The 20,959-nt window shown below is 38.7% G+C and overlaps 1 protein-coding gene across 2 annotated transcripts in view; it reads right to left on the bottom strand.

Moving 5' to 3' along the window:
• The window catches only part of RAB6A (RAB6A, member RAS oncogene family), an 80,829-nt gene extending 72,743 nt beyond the window's left edge, over positions 1-8,086 (bottom strand). For both annotated transcript variants that reach the window (XM_058545640.1, XM_058545639.1), the window contains exon 1: positions 7,573-8,086. In XM_058545640.1, coding sequence (XP_058401623.1) covers positions 7,573-7,642 — 70 coding nt within the window. In that variant the 5' untranslated portion in view covers positions 7,643-8,086. The remainder of the gene's footprint in view (positions 1-7,572) is intronic.
• Positions 8,087-20,959: the final 12,873 nt, after the last annotated feature.

Here is a 20,959-nt window from a genome sequence, read left to right as displayed (position 1 = left end):
TTTAAAATCAAATTTTTAGCGCTCAACTCTTAAACAGAAGCAGATTGCCAAAAATCACTAGTTTTTTTGAGGATCACATCAAACAAGAAATAGAGAAACTAAAATAAATAGAGGTGCAAAGTAATTTACAAAAAACTGAATATTGAGAAGAAGCTATACATCTCATTGATACCCTCAAAATGACAAGAGAAGATATTGGAATCAGAAAGATGCTACAGATAAGGAACATTAAGAAAACAAAGAAGGGGCCGGCCCCATGGCTTAGCAGTTAAGTGCACGCACTCCGCTGCTGGCGGCCAGAGTTCGGATCCCGGGCTCGCACCGACGCACCGCTTCTCCGGCCACGCTGAGGTCGCGTCCCACATACAGCAACTAGAAGAATGTGCAGCTATGACATACAACTATCTACTGGGGCTTTGAGGGGAAAAATAAATAAATAAATAAATTATAAAAAATTAAAAAAAAAAACAAAGAAGAACTCTTTGAAATTAAAATAGCAGAAATGAAACTCAAAATGATGGAAGAAAGTTGAGAAAATCTTTTGAGAATTAAAACAGAAACATAAATGAAAAAGAGGCAAGATAAAATTAGAGGATCAATGCAGGAGGTCTAATAAGAATTCCAGAGAGAATCGAAAATGGAGAAGAACATATCATACTAGTTAAGTCAACAAAATTTCCTGAAACTTAAGAACACCCAGTTTGAAAAGACTTAGATATACTACTAGGACATAAAATGAAAATAGACACATCATTATGAAAAATCAAAAGACCAAGAGTCATAATGGCAACACTGGAATCTACAAGACAATACAGTAACGTCTTCAAATTCTGAAGGAAGAATATATCCAACCCAGAATTGTAAACCCCACCAAACTTCCAGTGTAAGAGTTGTATAAATACATTTACAGACATTTGAAACAAGGTCTCAAAAAACTTCCTCCCATGATGGGCACAGATGTTAGCCCAGGGCCGTCTTCCTCAGCAAAAAAAAGAGGAGGATTGGCGGATGTTAGCACAGGACTGATCTCCTCCCAAAAAAAAAAAAAAACAAAAAACTTCCTCCCATGTTCCCTTTATTAGGAAGCTACTTACTGGAGGATATGTTCAATATAATGAGGGAGAAAACCAACAAAGAAGAAAAAATGTAATCTGGAAAACAAGGGATCCAACACAAGAGAGAAGAAAATCCTCAAAATGACGGTAAAGGTAGATCCCAGGTCGATAGCTATATACCAATCATGGAGAGTAACTAGTATAAACCAGAACAGGTCAGAAGGTTCTGAGAGAGATGTTCCGAGGAGATCAAACTGAGGGAAAACCTGATGCACTCTTATATACCAAGAGGTGATTATACTATAAAAAGTATGGGGATAAATCAATGATATGCATATAAATTAAGCAAAGGAAAAAAGCAAGTCAAATAGTGACACAAAGGAAAACAAAAAAACATGCAAGAAAGTACAAGTAATCAGTATATTACACGGCTTAGCTGTGAATACCATTTACCTAATAACAATAATGTAAAGATTAAATACTGATTTAACCAAAATATATGATATCTATATTTAGAGGATGGGGAAAACATCACTGTCAGGTTAGTACTGCCATATCAGAAATGAAAAGAACTTAGAAAGGTTAAATAAATGGTCCAAGATCACACTGTAAACACTGGGGTCAGGATCAGAACCAAAACCTGATTGTCTCTAGAGCTTTCTTATCACTATATATTGCCTCCTCATGAAGAAAAACTTAACTATATGGCAAGGGAATAGATTTGAGAATTTCAGAACAGGGAAGTTTGATATCAAAAATTACAAAATGTGCTTTCCTGGAGATTTTTTTTTTTTTTTTTTTTTTTTTGTGAGGAGATCAGCCCTGAGCTAACATCCGCCAATCCTCCTCTTTTTTTGCTGAGGAAGAGGGCCCTGGGCTAACATCGGTGCCTATCTTCCTCCACTTTATATGGGACGCCGCCACAGCACGGCTTACCAAGCAGTGCGTCGGTGCGCGCCCGGGATCCGAACCAGCGAACCCCGGGCCGCCGCAGCGGAGCGCGCGCACTTAACTGCTTGCGCCACTGGGCCAGCCCCCCTGGAGATTTTTAAGAGTAAGACGAACTTAAGAACGGTCCAGTTTAACCGTCACAGACAAGAACAACCTAAGGAGATCCAAGAACTAAATCAAACGTAGTATCCTGGATGGGATCTTGGAACAGAAAAAAAACATTAGATAAAACTAAAGAAATCTAAATAAAATATGGACTTTGGTTAATAATAATGTATCAATACTGGTTCATGAATTGTGAAAAATGTACATGTTAGATGTTAATTACAGAGGAAACTGGATGTAGGGTATACGGGAACTCTGTATTATCTTTGCAATTTTTCTGTAAATCTAAAGCTATTCTAAAACAAAAATTTTATTTAAAAACAAAAAAAATAGAATGGGAAAGCTCTCTATGTGCTAATATGAAAAGATATCTAGGATATATTGTTAAGTGAAAAAAGCAAGAAGTGGAATAAAGTCTGATATATCTTATGTAAGGGAGAATAACAAATTGTATTCATATTTGCTTGTGTCTGCATAAAGAAATCCCAGAATATACACAAGAAACTAATATATATAATTACTAACGGAGGAGGAGTTGGGGTGGGGAACGGGGTCACAGGGACAGGGGTTGCCATTTTTCTCGGAGTATACCTTTTTATATAATTTTAATTTGTGAAATGTGACTGTATTATCTATTAAAAATAAAGTTAGAGAGGGAAAAAATGATCCATTTAAAGCCCTGAGAGAAATGGATTAGACTTCTCAAAGTCTCCTCCAACTTTAGAACGCTCAAAAATTTCCATTCAACAATGCTTCAACTATTAATCATATTTATAATGTGCCTTCCCTGAAACTCCAGGCTTCCCTGTCACTTCTTTGTACCTTTTAACTCTATGTTTCAAAGCAGCTGCACTCATCACATTATATTGTATTAGGTATTACATATTTCTTCCCTGATGAAATGTAAATTTCTTAAGAGTAGTTTTCAGTAAACAAATCCATTTGACAGAGCAGCAGTTTTCAGTAAACATTTGTTAATTTAAAATATTTACTGAGCACTTCCCATGTGACAGGCACTCTTCTAAATACTTTACATTTATTAACTAATTTAATCTTCACAATAATTCTATATGATAGGTCCTATTATCTTTATTTTATAGATAAGGAAGTTGGCATAACGTGGTCAAATAATTTGCTCCAGGTCAGTGGCCAGTGCTACCATATGAAACTCAGACTCTGCTCTTAATCACTAGCTCTACTGTTTAGTTTTAAGGCTTCAAAACTAGATATGGAAAACATTCCCCTTGATTGTCCTAACTTGCAATATGAAACTGCAAGTACAAATGGCTTTATATCACCTAACCCAGCAGTTCTCAAAGGGTGGTCCACCCACCCCCAGGTTCTTTAACACCTGTCAGGTGGGGGTCATCGACTACCCTCCTGGAGGTCAAAACTATTTTCATAATATTAAGATGTTGTTTTGTTTTTTTTCACTCTCCTTCTCTCATGAGTGTACATCACTCTCCTTCTCTCATGAGTGTACAGTGGAGTTTCCCAGAGCCTACATGATGTGTGCTATTAGAACAGACTGATTGCAGAAGCAGCTATAAGAATCCAGATGTCTTCTAGTAAGTCAGACATTAAAGAGATTTGCAAATATGTAAAACAATGCCACTCTCTCACTAAATTTTTGTTTGGAAAACAGATATTTTTCATTAAAAATGATTATGTTAACATGTAACAGGTTTAATACTATTGTTTTAAATGAATTACATATTTTAAAATTTTCTCAGTTAACTTTCAATTACAGTAAATATTGACATAAACCACATAAACAGAGCTCTTTAGGAACCTCAACAATTTGTAAAAGCATAACAGGATCTCGAGAAGAAAAAGTTTAAGATCATGGAGCTAGCCAATCTAAACTATTCAGTACTCCTAGTCTCTGACACTAAGACATTTTTTCCCTACCTAGCATGCTATAATTCAAAAGAACTGATGTAAAAAAGGTAATATAAAGTGAAAAAATAAGCCATAATAGGCCAAAATGTACTTCCCCCTGAGATTACATTTCCTAATTTGTAACCTGTAACATTTGTTTGTAGTAATATCTTCTACTGTAAACCATGAATAACATTCCTAAAAGTGCCTCTGCATTTCAAGACAATAGCCAGAGGTAGTTACAAAAGAGATTCCTCAAAGAAACATCAGATTCAAATTGTGTATTTCAACACTCCTTTGTTAAACCACGAATACTACTGAAATATAAAGAAAGCATAAATTTATAGGAAGATTACCAAGACTGATGTCATTAACTCAATCTCAAGTTTCCTGTACTGAAACAACCCATCTTCGTTATTGAATACAGAATCTTAAGTTTTTGATATGCTACATAAAGCAGTCTACCCAACTTCAAATCACTTCCAGGAACATGTCTTTAGTATCATTTGACAGACTTTTAGGTGCTATACCAATAACAAATAATTTAACGATAGCTTTAACAAGACAAGACTAATTTTGCTCAACTCAAAAAAAAAAAAAAAAGTGCAAAATCCTGGTCAGTCTTATTTTTTTTTAGTGAAATGGGTGAGGGCTATAAATTATTGGGTTCCCTGCCCCTACTCTCAGTATCTAGAGTATCCCTGCATACAATGTAAGTAGAGAATGTTGTTGTTAAACTACTAATTGCATAAGGAAAAAATACAGACTTCACCATAGCAAAAATTAATATAGGTTACTAGCTCTGGTTACTAGTAGATTCAACCATCATTCACTCACCAAATATCTGAGTACATACAACAAGCCTGACACTATGCTAGGCACTAGGGATACAATGAACAAAAAAATAATAGTTTTTAATCTTCATGGGACTTGCATTCTGCTGTGGGAAATAGACAAAACACACAAAAAATAAGAATAATAAACGTGGTAAATGCCATTAAGCAGACGACCATGGCTTTGCCACAGATTAGTCTTTGAAAGCTGAACTGTGGAATTCTAAAACCAAAAAATAAATAATTCATGAAGAGTTACATCAAGATGACATGGATTCTACAGACCTTTCCTAATGCATAAGAAAACTACAGACACTGCCCACGAAAAAAGAGATCAATCTTTCACTGTCAAAGCTATTGGACGGCATTACTTAGCAATATAGCAATCTCAAAAGATAATTAACCTTACAGTTCCACAGAGTTAAAAAGCATGTAAATACAATCCTAAAAAAACATTTAAGAGGAGCCTATGAAGACATGACAACTAAATGTAATGTGGTATCCTGAACTGAATGCTGAAACAGAAAAAGATAGAAACTAAGGAAATTTGAATAAATTATAGACTTTTTTTAATATTGGTTCATTAATTGTAACAAATGTAAGATATTAACAATAGGGGAAATCGGGTGGGGCTATATGGGAACCCCCTACATGATCTTCTCAATTATTCTCTAAATCTAAAACTGCTCTAAAGAACAGTCTATTCAAAAAAAAAAATCTAAGATGGTTTCAGGAATTACGCGGGGGGAGTGCGAGTTAGTTAAGACAAAGTAAGAAATGAGAAGCCAAAAAACTCTGCAATGTGAATTAGAATATAAATGCTCAAGAAATTCAAAGGAAACCTACAGATACTTATGATCTCTATTCACACTAAAATTTTCCTAAGACAGAGATTAATGCATTTTTTCATGAAAACTAAATAGCTCTGCATCACAACATAAGGCAGGCAATAACATTCCCAGAGTGCACAATAAGCATTTTAGATCCTATTTATCAATAATGACCAATAGGCTATATTTTATGTATGGCATTGTCCTGAAATTGCCATAAAATATCTGGACCAGGATCAACTTCATAGGTCTTACTAAGTTACTTAAAGAAACAAGTTTATACTTCCTTCAGGAAAATTCATAAGCAAAGAGACTATATTTTTCCTTGGTAAGGGGGGTGGCAGGAAAGATTATGTATGAAAGGAGAAAAATAATTTCTCAGTCCAACTGGAAGCAATTTTGCAACTAGTATTAACCCACTTTAATGCCATAGAAATTAGTATAAATAGTTCAAGACACTAATAAAAGCTCTTAATTTATATCAATCATCTTCTTTCCAACCAAAACAAATAACGAATGCTTTCTATAACCTAACCTAAGACACCTAGTAGGTAACTCAATGTTGGATGATTTGGGAGGAACTCATCATCTCTCAATGTCTGAATTTTAAAGATGGTCATGAAAAGTGTGAGAAAAACAAAGGAGGATGATAATCTCTAAATTGTCGAGTGTCAAGTTTGCATAATACTGCAGAAAATTGGAATTACCACAAGAAGTAATTTTAGAGACAGCCATTACAAAATTAGGATCTTGTATCTAATACAAAGTACAGCGACAGTAGAAGCCTGACCAGATAAATGAAATAACAATTTCACTCATTAGATACTACGGAATATTAAGCATAAAAGAATCATTTACTCAAAATGATATTACATATTTAAATCTAATTTAGATAACTGGATGACAAATCTATTCCTACTCTACTCCATTACTCCCTAACCCCAAAGGAAATCCTACAAAACAAAGATGTTCGTTATTCTCAAGCCTTCTCTCACAGGAATTCTAAATATATAATTGGAAAATACTCAAGAAGAAATGGAATAATTAACATTTCCCCAGTAATTCCTGTTTGCACCACCATGAGGAGAATCAGACACTGATTCATGTTGAAACGAGAAAAAGAGAGGTGAGATGTGAAAAATTCTAAGTAAAATGATCATGACATAGCATCTGGCAGAGATCGGAAAAGCATCAACACTGCCAAAAGAATTGTCAGAGATGAAAGTCAAGAGAAGAAAACGAGGTTTTACAACAAGCACAGCCTAACCCAAGAGGCAAAAATCGCCACCGCCGCCGCCCCCAGCCCCCCAACTACTCCATCCTCCAAATCAGATATATCTCCTCTACAACTCAGACTAATTCCCCACCCAGGTGAAAATCATCCCAGAATTTTCTAGGACCCCCCACTTTCCCCCTTCCATAAGATCCGCACTTCTCAGGGCCGAGCCTCTGGGGAAAACAACGCCCAGATCCCACCCTCCTTGCCCAAGGTTGAAGAGGGCCCGTTCTCCGAACTGGGGCTTCCCGGGGTGGGCTCATAAAGCTGATGAACTGGGATAAGAGCAAGGAAGAAGGGTGGGGATCAAGGAAGGGGGCTGGGGGTGGTGAGACGACGGAGACGCGAGGAAGAAAGGGATGGACAGGAGGCTGAGGCTGGGCGGGGTGAGGCCAGGGGAGGGCAGAACCACGGGAGAGGGCCGGGCTGCGGGGAAAGGAGACGGCGAAGTCGGGGACGGAAGGGTCAAAATCCGACCGGCGGATCAAGGCGAAGAGGAGCCGGCGACCACGGGGCAGGGCTGGGGGTGGAACGCCGCGTGAACGCGAGGCCGGCGGGGAGCCTCCGCGAACGGCAGGGCCGCACTGGGGGCGGTGCGGGGAAGCCGGCCAGCTGCCAGAGTGGGGGAGCCGCGCACTCACCGCTCTGCTCCCCCAGGAACACCAGCTTGAATTTCCTCAGCGGATTCCCGAAGTCTCCGCCCGCGGACATGATGGAGCCGGAGGAGCTGCCGCCGCCTCAGCCCAGAGACCTCCCGGACCGACGCTGCTCCGACCGGTTGATGAAAAAGGCGAGAGGAAGGGCGGGCGCCGAGCTCTCTCGGTCCCTGCAGGGCCCGGCGGCGGAGCAAGGCTGGAGGGCAGGACTCCTCTCCACAGATCAGCAGCCGTCGCCGCCGCCTCACCGCGGAGTCGCCTAGCACCGAGCGAGGCCCGCGGACGTGAAGGGAAGGAGGGCGGTGTCGGAAGCAGCCAGGGGTGTGCTCGGGATTCCCAAGGCTAGCGCCGTTCCCGTCTCAGCGCCCGCCACGGAGCCTGGGCTGCAGGGAAGAAGGGTGGCGGAGCCGACCCGCAGACGCGTCTGGGACCTCTCACACGCAGCGCCTCAGCTCCCACAGCCGCCGCCGCCGCAGCCCAACCTGCTGAGTGCGCGAGCCTCTGGTGCGGCGCGGAGCGAGCCCGGGCGCGAGCCTGCCGCCCAGCCGGCCGCCGGCGTGCAAGCGTGCGTGCGTGCGCGTGCGCGTGCGCGCCACAGCCTGCGCCTTCCTGGTTTAGCCTGCTCTCCCGCAGACGAGGGCAGGTTACGTTTCGACTCGCGTAGGGAGAAGCGAGGAGGAGGTGGGGCGGGGCCCGCGGGAAGTGAGGGGTGGAACAAGGAGCATTAACGTCACTTACCTGATGAGCCAATCGGAAGAGGCCAAGGGTGGGCAGCGATGGGAGTGAGGTGGCAGCGCGAGAGCGCGCGCGGCACCAGCGCGGAGGACAGAGTTACACGGCGGCTGCCATGGGAAGTGTGGCGCGTCGCAGTCTGAAGGGAGAGGCAGGAAGGTCGGGCGGAGGCGGGGCCAAAATGGAGATGGTATTGACCGCAGCAAGGTGTGGTGTGGACGGAGGGCTATAAGGTGTGTTACTAGGTTACTCTTTCCTGAGCCCTCAACCTAGCCTCACATTGCTTAGATCCGCCCTTCACTGGTTCATGCACCCACCTTCTCCATCTTCTTTTGTGTGTGTGTGGAAGATCAGCCCTGAGCTAACATCCATGCCGATCCTCCTCTTTTTTTGCTGAGGAAGACTGGCTCTGAGCTAACATCTATTGCCAGTCCTCCTCCTTTTTTTCCCCAAAGCCCCTGAGTAGATAGTTGTCCGTCATAGTTGCACATCCTTCTAGTTGCTGTATGTGGGACGCGGCCTTAGCATGGCTGGAGAAGCGGTGAGGTGGTGGGCGCCCGGGACCTGAACCCCAGGCCGCCAGTAGCGCAGCATGTGCACTTAACCGCTAAGCCATGGGGCTGGCCCATCCATCTTTCTTATGGTAATTCCTCACACGATGTCATAGTAGATATATTCTCTGCTCCTGCTCCCAGGAGTTTCATAACTACCAGAAGCAGGGCCTCTATGTTTTTGCAGATGAGGAAACTGAAGCTCAGAGGAAGGAAATGACTTACCAAATCCATTACAAAATCCAAAGAAGCCATGAAGCGGAACCCAGGTTTTAGTCTTTTTCCTCCATCGAACCTCTGCAACCTCCTATTGATAAGCCTATCCACTTCCCTGGCCTGACTGCTTCTCTTCTGTTACCAGCCTTTGTTCCTCAGATATTGACAACTCTAGGTGACGCCCACCTTCCACTGTGCTAGAAAAGGGTTTAGACATCATGTAAACCAAAACCCTAATTTCACAGATGGTGAAACTGAGGCCCACGTAGGAAAACAGCTTTGCGAAAAGGTGACACAACAAATTAGAGGTAGAGCCTGAACTTGAGCCCAAGTGTGGGGAAGGGGATATTTTAAAGATCACTCTGCCTCCTAAAGCAGGGTTTCTGAATCTGCTATGGGTGGACCTCCCTTAAATTAGACGTCTGAAACATGTGGATTTTTCTGTAGAGAGGATCGGTAGCTTTCATCAGATTTTCAACCCAGTTCATGACCCAAAAAGTGAAGGTTAATGTCACAGCCAAGAGGAGCTGAAGGAGACGTGACAACTAAGTGTAATGTGGATGTAACTAACATGACATGTTAACTAACATGACAACTGAACATAAGTTTTAAACTAAATGGGATCCTGGAACAGAAAAAGGACATTAGGCAAAAACTAAGGAAATCCGAATAAATATGGGCTTTAGTTCATTACAATATATCAATATTGGCCCATTAATTATAACAAATGTATCATACTAATGTAAGATATTAATAATAGAGGAAACTTGAGGGGGTATATGGGGTCTTTCTGTGCTGTCTGCTCAATTTTTCTGTAAATCTAAAACTTTTAAAAAAAGTCTTAATAAAATAGAAATAAATAAAAGGTTAAGAATCTCTGAATTAGAGAATTTGGCATCCACACCTCGCCATACTTCAGCCACACCTCACCATACAATGGGACAGCATCCAAAAAAGTAATCCCTGCCTTTGAAGAAGACACTTTTAAACACTGGTATCAAAAATACTTCCCAAGATAATAAAAAATAAGTCCTTATGTTTATATATAGTGCCTTACCATTCACAAAACACATTTATATACATTTTCTCATTATTTGGGGGTTATTATTTACTTAGCTGTAAAAACGGCGGGATCAAACAAGTGCCTTCTCAAAACTGGGAATGAATTGCTGAATTAGAATAAATTAAGGGGAGAAATAGAGGTTCTCAAAATATCATCTATTCTGGCCTATCAAGACAACTGCTATATCCCCAAACCTCCTCCTTTATCAAAATTTACTCACTTCTGGTTCCTCTCAGCCAAATGGCAAAAGGATTTTGGAACATGTATCTAAAATGAAATGGTAAAAAACTGAGTTCTTACATGGACATTAGATTTTTTTTTAAATATTTGATTTTAAAAGTAGCTTGTCAGGTCTGGTAAGGCCCTCCCTACCAGTAACCCAGAACCCTGGCACACACGAAGAGCAACCAATACCAAGAGACCATTTAAAAAGAAAAGCTCTTGCAAACAAAAGTGAGTGGCTATTTTTTCTTTCTGATGGGTACCAGGTTTTCATTATGCTTCCTGAAATAACCTTTAAAGTAACATCTGAGGATTGGAACTATAATTACCTTGTACTTCCTGCAGAACTTTATGAATCAATTCCTCCCTGCTGCTTTGGTCTCTGTAGTTACCTAGACAAGTGATGCTATTCCTGTCATTTTGAAGAGAGATGTGATATAATCCACCTCTTACCTCAGATGTTTTAGTGTTTTAAGCTGGCATTTTGCATTGACACATATACAGCCTCATTCTCCTCTGAAGCTGCATTTATATCTATTGAGTACTCTGTGTAAATCATATGTCTTGCCATCAGAAATCTTGTGGTCTAAAAGTTGCATATTAGTGCTGTCTGGTTCATCAAATGGAGAAATTACTTGGGATAAGGAGAAATTAAAGAGGCTTTTTTCAAGGGTGCTTTCACCAACATCTTCACCTCTGTGATTTACACACACTTTTCTCTTTGCCTTGAATACTTTCCCCTCTCCCCCTCCCCAATTCCTACTCATCCTTTAGGTATCATCTTTAAAAAGTCTTCAAGAAGATTTCTCTGCTCCCATCCCCACCAACAATGTAATGCCTGTCCTCTCATTGTACTCTATTCTTCCCCATCACTTAATTATTATTAATTATCAGTCTTCTCTGCCTGACTGTAAGCTCCATGAGGTCAGAGCTCATGTCTTGTATCCCCAGCACTTGCAGAGTGCTTGCTATATAGTAAGCATGGAACAGATATTTGCTGAATAAATGAAATAAGTGAGAGGGATCATTTTTAGCTTTCTTCAAAAGATGAATGAGATTTGGGCATGTGGAGATGGAAAGGCAAGAGCATTTGGGAGAAAGAGAACATCACTTAAAATCACGTTATGTAAGTTGATACTACATTCCTTAACATCACTTATGAAAAAGATGCCCAGAACAGATCTCATCACTAAAAATTGGCAACAATGGAAGAAGACAGCTTTGGCAGCTGCAAATCAAAATTACCTAGACCAGTTTTCTTTGACCAATTTAAAAGGGATGTTAATTTGAAGCCTTTGAGTGTGTCTGGGAATCTACCACACAGAAATTATAATTACAGCCTTTCTTTCAGCCCTGAGAGACACAAAGCTTCTTGAGGGAAGACTGAGATTTCATCTTATTCCTTGTAGAAGACATTATCGGTTGCTTATCCAACAATATACACACAAAACACACACACACTTCCACGATGTATATTGGAAATGACAGATACTTTTCCAACTTCCCTTCAGCCAAGCTATAAGCACGTAACTTGATCTGAGCCGGTGGGAGGTGAAGGAAACGTGCCAGAGACTTCTGAGATTTTCTTCCCTGATGAAAAGAGATAGATGAGGGAAAACTGCCTTTGTCTGCCATTGGTTGTGGTTATATAAAGACACAGGATGTAGAGGTAAGACATCTTGTGAATATTAATATATATTCCTGAATAAAAAAGCCAACCCATTGATGATGGCTCAGCAGAAAGCTAAAAGGCATCATTGAGCCATTGTACCAACCTTGGAACTGGCCTTCCTCTGGATTTCTTTTTAGCAAAATAATAAATATCTTTATATTTAATAATGTCTTCATAATATGTCTTTGTCATTGTTACTTGCAGCTGAAAGCATCTGACATTCTCGTTTTTAGATCTCTTAAAACACCTCACACAGTTCTTTGAACATTAGGCACTCAATACTCTGTGTGTGTGTGTGTGTGTGTGTGTGTGTGTATAAAATACAGTAGTAGTTATGAAACTGGAAGTTCCTTTTTTCTGTTTACTACTCCCTAAAAAGGATTTATTACTCTTGGAGAGGCAGGAAATCAATAGAAGGAGAAAAACTGCCCAGGTAAAAGGACTGAAATCGTAGTGCTCAAATTTGAAACAAATAATAGGTCTGGCAGGAACTCAAATTCTATCAAATGTGAAGCCCTTCTAAGCCACTCTGCAGGTTATTATAATAATTGCTTCTAAAAATAATAGTGGGTCAATATACAAAGCATAAAAATGACAAATGCTCAATAATTCAAGGTGACCAATTAAATGAGCACAATTAACACAAGATATGTTTAAGCAAGTCTCATTTTAAAAAGACTACAAGAAAAAAAAAGGAGAAGACCTCATGTCAAAACCTGTTTTCCAAATACCTTGACCTACAATGATGTGCCAATGGAGAAGTATAAAGGTTATTTAGTCAAGGTGGAGGAGAAGGCAGTAGGATTTCAATGGAATGGTCCTTCCTGTGATTATAGCCAATTCATAAGCTAAGTCAGAAGATATTTTTGCTATAAATTGATCTACAGAATCTATTTTTAATAATTCCATTTTGTTCTGTTCATATGAATCACGGTCCTTGTTATGAATAATGTGATTTCTCAGAGCATTAAATGTGGAGTGTTACTTCCAGGCTTTGAAATTGCAGTGGGGCAAGAGGTTGTTTCATTTTATGCTAGTCCAGAACGTGTAATACCTGACACATTGCTGGAGCTCTCCTCTCCCCGCACTCTATCTCCCACAGATAATAAAATTTCTGAGATGTACAGGAGAATGAATCACTCCACCTGCTACTAAGAGATAATCACTATCAGAGTAGAAGAGAACAACTGCTTCTACTGCTGTTTATGTAAAGAACAGAGCATCTTAGGACAGAAAAGTGAGACCAACACTGTTTGCACTGAAATGCCAACAGACTGTACAACCAAATTGTAACTTGCCAAAGATGCCAAGAGAAACCATCTTTTTGTGAACATTTCTTCAGATTTTTGAATAGCACAAAGTGACTAGGACTTTATTTTATATAAAAATCAAAAGATATCAAAATCATTACATTAGTTTGTAGCTGAAACTATCCAGTGAGATAATAAGCCACAACATCAATTGGAAAAATTGAACAAACTTCCAGTTTTAGGATAATAGATTAAAGATGTTTCTCCCTCCTTCCTTTTCTGAAATTGTTCCAAAACAAGAATAAAAAATAAAAATGCAAACTCTGGCTTTGACATCTCTAACCCAAAGCTGTAATATTTTAAGTTGGGAGACAAAGAGAGAGCAGTGGTAACTAACTAGACAGAGCATAGAAAATGCTTACTTATTGAAGGGGAAAGTAACAATAAGCAAGCCAATCAGCCAAGCAGAACCCCAGAAAGGCTCAGGAATGTGAAGCACCAGGTACCACAGAAAGTAAGGGTAAGAAAAGGGGTCCAAAACAAGGGAACTGTATCAAAGACTGTATAAATGGTAGTTATAAATTCGTTTCTATCTATGGAGGAATTGAACACAAGAGGCTCTAGGTTCAGCTAGTCAGGTGTAGTAGAGTACTAGAGGGAGGTGCTGCCAGAAGATAGGGGGACTAATAACCAATGATCCCTCCCCAAGCACCTTCCATAACACTGGCAGCGTCTTATATGTGCAAAAAAGAGACTGCAAGATCCTTCTCTACATAAGCTGAAACATCCCAGAGAAAGAACCTGTAAATTCTGCATATAAAGGTAACTTGAATAAAAAAGCCAGTTCACCACCAAATCATCCTATAATCAATAACCTTCCAATCAATAAATGCCACCCCCTCACATTGAGCTTGCTGTTAGTTTTATACCTTCTCTTAAATATGAACAAGCTGTAAAGGTTTGCCATATATTTGATAAAAGTCTCCAATATGAAATAAAGAAAATGAGTGAGAAAAAAATAGGAAAGTCTATGACAAGAGAAAAGCTATTGCATTTACGAAAGAAGAGCAAGATATTATTTTTAAAAAAGAAACATTGAAAGGCTGGCCCAGTGGCATAGTGGTTAAGTTCCCGTGCTCTGCTTTAGCAGCCTGGGGTTCGCAGGTTTGCATCCCAGGCGTGGACTGACGCACTGCTTATCAAGCCATGCTGTGGTGGCGTCCCACATAAAGTAGAGGAAGATGGGCACGGATGTTAGCCCATGGCCAATCTTCCTCAGCAAAAAGAGGAGGATTGGCAACAGATGGTAACTCAGGGCTAATCTTCCTCACACGCACACAAAAACAGGCTTTCTTGGAAATTAAAATTATGATAGCCAAAGTTTAAAAATAAAATAAAAGAATTGGAAGATAATAGGGCCAGCCCCGTGGCTTAGCGGTTAAGTGTGTGCACTCGGCTACTGGCAGCCCTGGTGCACACTGACGCACCGCTTCTCCGGCCACGCTGAGGCCGCGTCCCACATACAGCAACTAGAAGGATGTGCAACTATGACATACAACTATCTACTGGGGCTTTGGGGAAAAAAAAAAAAGGAGGAGGATTGGCAATAGATGTTAGCTCAGAGCCGGTCTTCCTCAGCAAAAAGAGGAGGATTAGCATGGATGTTAGCTCAGGGCTGATCTTCCTCACAAAAAAAAAAATTGGAAGATAATATTAAGGAAATGTTCCAGACAGCAGAGCAAAAAGCTAAGAGATGGACACGAGATAATTTGAAAAGTATCTAGGATTAATCCAGGAGACTCAGCATACAAATAATAGAAATTATAGAAAGAAAACTTTAGTGCAGAGAAAATTATAAAAGAAGTTATGTAAATAAATTTCCCACACCTGAAGGACATGAGTTTCCAGATTGAAAGAGTATGTCAGATGCTCAGCAAAAATAAAAGAAGACCACATCATATTATATCAGCATGAAATTCCACAACATCAAAGACAAAAAAAGATCTTAAAAGCTCCCAGAAATTAAAAACAGGATATATTGAAAGGATTGAAAACCAGAACGGCATCAACTTTTTGAATAATAACATTGGAAATTGGGAAGCAATGAATAAACTTCTTCTAAGTGAAAATGATTTTCAACCTAGAATTCTATTCCCAGGCAAACTATCATTTAAATGTGTGGGTAGAGTAAAATATTTCCAGATATGCAAGGTCTCAAAAATTCACTCTTTTCGAAAAAGCTATTGGAGGAGTCTAACAAGGAGTTAAACCAAAGACAAGGAAGTTATAGATCTAGAAATAGTAAATCTTATATAGGAAATAAGTAAAAGATATTCCTAGGAAAGGCAAGAAAAAGTCACAGGGCAACAGTTGTACAGCAGGCCTAAGGGAGTAACCAGTCCAGATGGAGCAGGAAAATGAAACTTAAATTTGACCATGTAGAAAATGGAGTTGAAGGAAAACTTGCCAACAAATGCAATAAAAACTAGGCAAACGAAAATAGCATTTTAGCACTATTAGACTTTTAAAAATTATGCATATATATCATTTTGATGAAATGTAATTAAATTTTTTTAAGTACTGAGAAGCTTCATGCCAGGCCACAGTGATTTTTCTACTTCACAACTCCTTTAGTTCTTATAGTTTGTGCCAGTCTCTCATTAAGCACTAATCACACGCTACCTACTATTGTTGTTAAACTTCTTTTAGAAAACCAAATATTTATTGAGCATCCATTAGGCACCCCAATTTATTTACACTTCATAACAATGCTATTAGGTAGATACTATTATCTTCAGTTAAATATGAGGAACTAAGAGAATCAGTCATAGAGCTAACAAGAGATGGGAATCGCTTAAATCAGGAAATTCACTGTTGTCTTTGACCTTTTCTTCTTTCTTATCATCTATACCTAATCAGTCACCAAACTCTGCGAAAGCTACCTCTTTAAACTCTCTCTATTTAATTTTCTCCATCTTCACCATCACCACTATTAGGATAATCTCAATGAACGTGGGCCTTCGGGCTCCTACCACAGGCCTATTTCAGCATGGCACCACAGTCCAAAGAAACACAAAAGAGGCCAACCCGGTGGCATAGTGGTTAAGTTCACACATTCCACTTTGGCAGCCCGGGGTTCGCAGGTTTAGATCCTGGGCATGGACATACACAACGCTCATCAAGCCATGCTGTGGTGGCATCCCACATATAAAATGGAGGAAAGTTGGCACAGATGTTAGCTCAGGGCCAATCTTCCTTACCAAAAAATAAATAAATAAATAAAATATTAAAAAAAAAAGAAACACAAAAATTTCACCCTCTCCACTCTGCAATGTTCTCCAATAGAGAGTCTCATTACACCTACAGTCACAATCAATACGAGAAACTTGTCAAAAATAAAGATTATGGAGCGCCAAACTGAAACTACTGAGTCAAAATCTCTGAAGGTATGGCCTAGAAAATTGATTTTTAACAGGTTTAACAAGTGGATTTTTATGCACCCTAAGTTTGAGAATCAGTCTGTTACTCACACTTTCTTTGTGTCCTAGTTTGTCAATTAAATTGTAAGCTATTCAAGGCAGAGTTGTGCCTTATGCATATAACATGCCTCCTGAATCTTGTAGGTATTTGGTGCTCAGAAATATATGCTAAGAATGGAATACTGAATCTGTGTGTATGGACAGATGCATAAAATAAGTTAAGCAAATACCATCTTCATTCTTTAGAACTTACAATCTTACCTGACCACATCATTTACCCCTATATTAAAAGGGCATATATTTAGATGGGGAGTCGAGCCAATATTAAATATTTACATAAATCATTACTAATTAAGACAAAAATGGTTACTAGAGACAAGGGCATTTTATAATGGTAAAAGCATCAACCCATCAAGAAGATATAACACTAATAAGGATATATGGACTTAATAATACATAAAGACTTCAAAATACATGAAGCAAAACCTGACAGAATTGAAGGGAGAAATAGACAATTCAACAATAATAGTTGGAGACGTTTTGTTTTTGTTCTTGTTTTTTTCGTGAGGAAGATTGGCCCTGACCTAACATCCGTTGCCATTCTTCCTCTTTTTGTTTGAGGAAGATTGTCCCTGAGCTAAAATCTGTGCCAATACTCCTCTATCTTGTACATGGGATGCTGCCACAGCATGGCTTGATGAGCAGTGTGTAAGTCTGTTCCCGGGATCCGAACCCCTGAACCCCAGGCCACCAAAATGGAGCACGTGAACTTAACCACTACACTACCTGGCCGGCCCCCTAGTTGGAGACTTTAATACCCTACTTTAATCATGGATAGAACAACTAGACAAAAAATCAACAAAAAAATAGAGGACTTGAACAACACTGTACACCAACTAGACTCAAAAGATATCTACAGAACATTCCATCTAATAACAGAAAAATGTATAATAACTCAAGTGCACATGGAATATTCTTCAGGATAGACCATATCTTAGGCCATAAAGAAAGCTTCAGTGAATTTAAAAGTATTGAAGTCATACAAAGTATGTTCTCTAACCACAATGGAATTAAATTAGAACTCATAACAAGGAAATTTGGGAAACTCACACATATGTGAAAGTTCAACAACACACTCCTAAGTAGTCAATAGGTTAAAGAAGAAAGCAGAAGGGAAATTAGAAAATACTTTGAGATGAATGAAAACACAACATACCAAAACTTAAGGGATGCAGCAAACGCAGTATTTAGAGAGAAATTTATAGCTGTAAATGCCTATTAAAAAGAAAGAAGACCGGGGCCGGCCCGGTGGCGCAAGCGGTTAAGTGCGCGCGCTCCGCTGCGGCGGCCCGGGGTTCGTTGCTTCGGATCCCGGGCGCGCACCGACGCACTGCTTGGTAAGCCATGCTGTGGCGGCGTCCCATATAAAGTGGAGGAAGATGGGCACCGATGTTAGCCCAGGGCCGTCTTCCTCAGCAAAAAAAAAAAAAAAAAAAAAAAGAGGAGGATTGGCGGATGTTAGCTCAGGGCTGATCTCCTCACAAAAAAAAAAAAAAAAAAAAAAAAAAAAAAAGAAAGAAGACCTCAAATCAATAACCTAAATTTCCACCTTAAGAAACTAAAAAAAAAAGAAGAACAAATGAGGAAGCAGAAGGAAGAATATAATAAAGATTAGAGCAGAAATATATGAAATAAAGAATAGAAAAAACATAGAGAAAATCTATGAAACTAAAAGGTAGTCTTTGAGAAGATTAACAAAATTTATAAAGCTTTAGCTAGATTGATCAAGAAAAAAGAGATAAAACTCAAATTACTAAAATCAGTAGTGAAAGAGGGGATATTATTACCAACAATACAGAAATAAAAATGATTATACAGGAATACTATGAACAATTATATGCCTACAAATAGATAACCTAGATGAGATGATCGAATTCCAAGAAAGACACAAACTACCAAAACTGACCCAAGAAGAAATCCGAATACACCTATAAAAATGAAAGAGAATTAGTACTCAAAAAACTTTCCAAGGACCAGATGGATATACTGATGAATTCTACCAAACATTTAAATTTGAATTAATACTAATCCTTCACAAATTCTTCCAAAAAGTGGAAGATGAGGTAACACTTCCCCACTCATTCTATGAGGCAAGTATTAACCTGATACTGAAACTACATAAAGACATCAAAAGAAAACTATAGACCAATACTCCTTATGAATATAGACACAAAATTTCTCAAGAAAATACTAGCATGCCAAATCCAGCAGCATGTAAAAAGGATTATGTCCCATGACCAAGTGAGATTTATCCCAGGAATGCAAAGTATGTTGTCCAACATATGGAAATCAATGAGTATAGTATACTGTATGAATAGAATAAAGCACAAAAACATATAATCATCTCAACAGACACAGAAAAAGCATTTGAAAAAATTGAACATCCTTTCATGAGAAAAATACTCAACAAACTAGTAATAGAAGGGAAACTCCTCAACCTGATAAAGTGTGTCTATGAAAAACCCAAAGCTAACATCAGACATATTGAAAGATGGAACGCATTCCACCTAATATCAGAAACAAGGATGTCCACTCTCACCACCTGTATTCAACATTGCACTCGAGGTTCTAGTCAGGACAATTAGGGAAGAAAAAGAAATGAAAGGCATACAGTTTGGAAAAGAAGAAATATAACTATCTCTATTTGCAGATGACATTATCTTTATATACAAAACTCTAAGGCTTACACACATACACACAAACTATTCGAGCTAATAATAAATAAGTTCAGCAAGGTTGCAGAATACAAAATAAATATACAAAACCCAGTGGATTTCTATACACTAGTAATGGACAATAGAAACTGAAATTAAGAAAACAATTCTACTTACAATAGCATCAAAAAGAATAAAATATTTAGGAATAAATTTAACAAAAGAAGTTCAAGATATTTACACTGAAAACTTCACAATATCATTGAAAGAAATCAAAGAAGATCTAACTAAATAGAAGAAGATCCCATTTTTGCAGATTGGAAGACTTAATATTGTTAAGATGGAAATACTTTCCAAATTGATCTACAGATTCAACACATTCCCTAGCCAAATATCAGCTGGCTTTTTTTGCGGAAATTAACAAGCTAATCCTGCAACTCATATGGAAATTCAAAGGACCTGGAATAACCAAAACAATCAAGACTGTAGTACTAGCATAAGGATACACATAGATCAACGAAATCAAATTGAGAGTCCAGAATTAAACCCATACATTTATGGTCAATTGATTTTCAACGTGGTGCTAAGACAATTTACAGGGAAAGAGCATAGTCTTTTCAATAATTGGTGCTTGGACAACTGGCTATCCACATGCTAAAGTGTGATCTTGACGCCCCTCTCATACCATATACAAAAATTAACTCAAAAAGGATTGAAGACCTAAATGAAAGAGCTAAAATTATAAAACACTTAGAAGAACACATAGGTGTAAATCTTTGTGGCCTTTGTTAGGCAATGGTGTCTTAGATATGACAGCAAAAGCACAAGCAATGAAGAAAAAATAGATAAATTGGACTACATTAAAATTTAGAACTTTTGTGCACCAAAGGGTACTATCAAGAAAGTGAAAAGACAACAGTCAGAATGGATAAAATATTTACAAATCATAGATCTGTTAAGGATGTAGTATCCAGAATATATAAAGAACTTTTACAACTCAACAATGAAAAGACAAAGAATCCAATTAAAAATGAGCAAAGGATTGAACAGACATTTCTCCAAAGAAGATATATAAGTGGCCAATAAGCAAATGAAAAAATGCTCAACATAATTAGTAATTGGGGAATTGCAAATTCATACCACAATGAGATACTACTTCACACACATTAGGGTGGCTAGAACCAAAAAGAGAAAATAAGTATTGGAGTGGACGTGGAAAAATTTGAACCTTCATGCATTGCTGCTGGGTGCAACCACTTTGGAAGTCAATTTGGCACTTCTTCACAATGGTAAACATATGGTTACCATATGACTTAGCAATTCCACTTCTAGGCATACATCCAAGAAAGTTGAAAACATATGTCCACACAAAAACTTGTACACGAATGTTCACGGGAGCATTATTCCTAATAGCCAAAAAGTGGAAACAACCCAGATGTCCTTCAACTGATGAATAGGTAAACAAAATCTGGT

Source organism: Diceros bicornis, chromosome 7 (genome assembly GCF_020826845.1).
Source record: "Diceros bicornis minor isolate mBicDic1 chromosome 7, mDicBic1.mat.cur, whole genome shotgun sequence".
Taxonomy (NCBI): Eukaryota; Metazoa; Chordata; class Mammalia; order Perissodactyla; family Rhinocerotidae; genus Diceros; species Diceros bicornis.
Note: the sequence above shows the minus strand (reverse complement) of the source record. Positions and strands in the feature narration are given on the sequence as shown.